The sequence below is a fragment of the Cucurbita pepo genome, unplaced genomic scaffold, assembly GCF_002806865.2.
Source record: "Cucurbita pepo subsp. pepo cultivar mu-cu-16 unplaced genomic scaffold, ASM280686v2 Cp4.1_scaffold000714, whole genome shotgun sequence".
NCBI classification, from domain to species: domain Eukaryota; kingdom Viridiplantae; phylum Streptophyta; class Magnoliopsida; order Cucurbitales; family Cucurbitaceae; genus Cucurbita; species Cucurbita pepo.
Window position 1 is genome coordinate 1 of NW_019646931.1, and position 1,296 is coordinate 1,296.

A 1,296-nucleotide genomic window follows, 5' to 3' on the forward strand; every position below is an offset into this window, starting at 1 on the left:
TGAAATGACGGTAACTTTTTGGATGAACAGTCCGACGCATACCAAGCAACAGGCTGCTACAATTTAGTCTGTCCAGGCTTCGTTCAAATCAACCGTAGAATCGCCCTTGGAGCTACAATTGCTCCAACTTCCTCCTACAACGGCACCCAATTCGATATCAGCTTACTGGTTTGGAAGGTAACCGATTTCAATTTCATGCGTTTTCCTGAAGATTGTGAGTCTAAATTGAATTGGGGGTTGTTGTTTGTGGTTGTTCAAAGGATCCGAAGCACGGGGATTGGTGGTTGGAATACGGGTCGGGTGTGGTGATCGGGTACTGGCCGGCGTTGTTGTTCACTCACCTTCGAAGCCACGCAACGAAGACACAGTTTGGCGGAGAGGTGGTGAATAAGAGGTCGTGGGGATTTCACACGGCGACGGAAATGGGGAGTGGGCATTTCGCCGGCGAGGGGTTCCGAAAAGCTGCTTATTTTCGTAATATGAAGGTTGTGAATTTGGATAATAGGTTGATTCCATTGTCGGATTTGAAGGTTTGGGCAAATAATCCAAATTGCTATAATATTCAACCTCGAAATGATAGAGTTTTGGGGAAATTACTTTTACTATGGAGGGCTAGGAAGAAATGTGAAGTGCCCTTAATTAATTTAATTTTCTCGTGGGTCAATTTGGGGTTTTTATTTTTTTATTTTTTTATTTTATTTTTTTTTATTTATTTTTTTTTTTTTCAGATTTAGATCACTAAAATGAAAGAACAGGACCATTGTAAATTTTTTATAAAAGAAATATAGAGTTGGACTATGGTTGTGTTGTGATATTTATTAAAGACTAGCATTTAACTTGTGGAGACCTCTTGCTAGCAAAATAAAAGTGTAAAAATACTTTAATGGGAGAGAGTAAAAATAAGCTAAAGATGGGAGATAGAGTGAAAAGACTGTTAACAGGATCGAGATAAAATCCCATTTAAATAGAGAATAAAAGAGGGAATGAAAATACTTTATAGGTGGAACAGTGCAGAATGAGAATGTGAAAAGACCTAATAAATAAATTATGTCGAGATAAAATCACATCTGGATAGTTAGAACGGGGCAGAATGAGAGTGAGAAGAGAGTGAAAAAACCCTAATAGTTGAAAAGGGTCGAGATGAAATCTCATTTAAACAAAGAATAAAAGAAGGAATGAAAAATCCTTGATAGGTAAACGAGGTCGAGACATGAATTATATTTCTCATCTTCATCTCCTATCCCTTCCCAATCACCACTCGCACCACCCTTTATAAGTATAATCGATAAAAAAAAA

At 37.7% G+C, this 1,296-nt stretch overlaps 1 protein-coding gene across 1 annotated transcript in view; it reads left to right on the forward strand.

The window, feature by feature from the left end:
* Nucleotides 1–52: 52 nt before the first annotated feature.
* Nucleotides 53–1,296, forward strand: part of LOC111785761 — a gene marked incomplete at its 5' end in the record, with an annotated part of 6,233 nt that continues 4,989 nt past the window's right edge. The window contains 2 exons of the mRNA XM_023666152.1: nucleotides 53–177; nucleotides 261–530. Coding sequence (XP_023521920.1) covers nucleotides 53–177; nucleotides 261–530 — 395 coding nt within the window. The remainder of the gene's footprint in view (nucleotides 178–260; nucleotides 531–1,296) is intronic.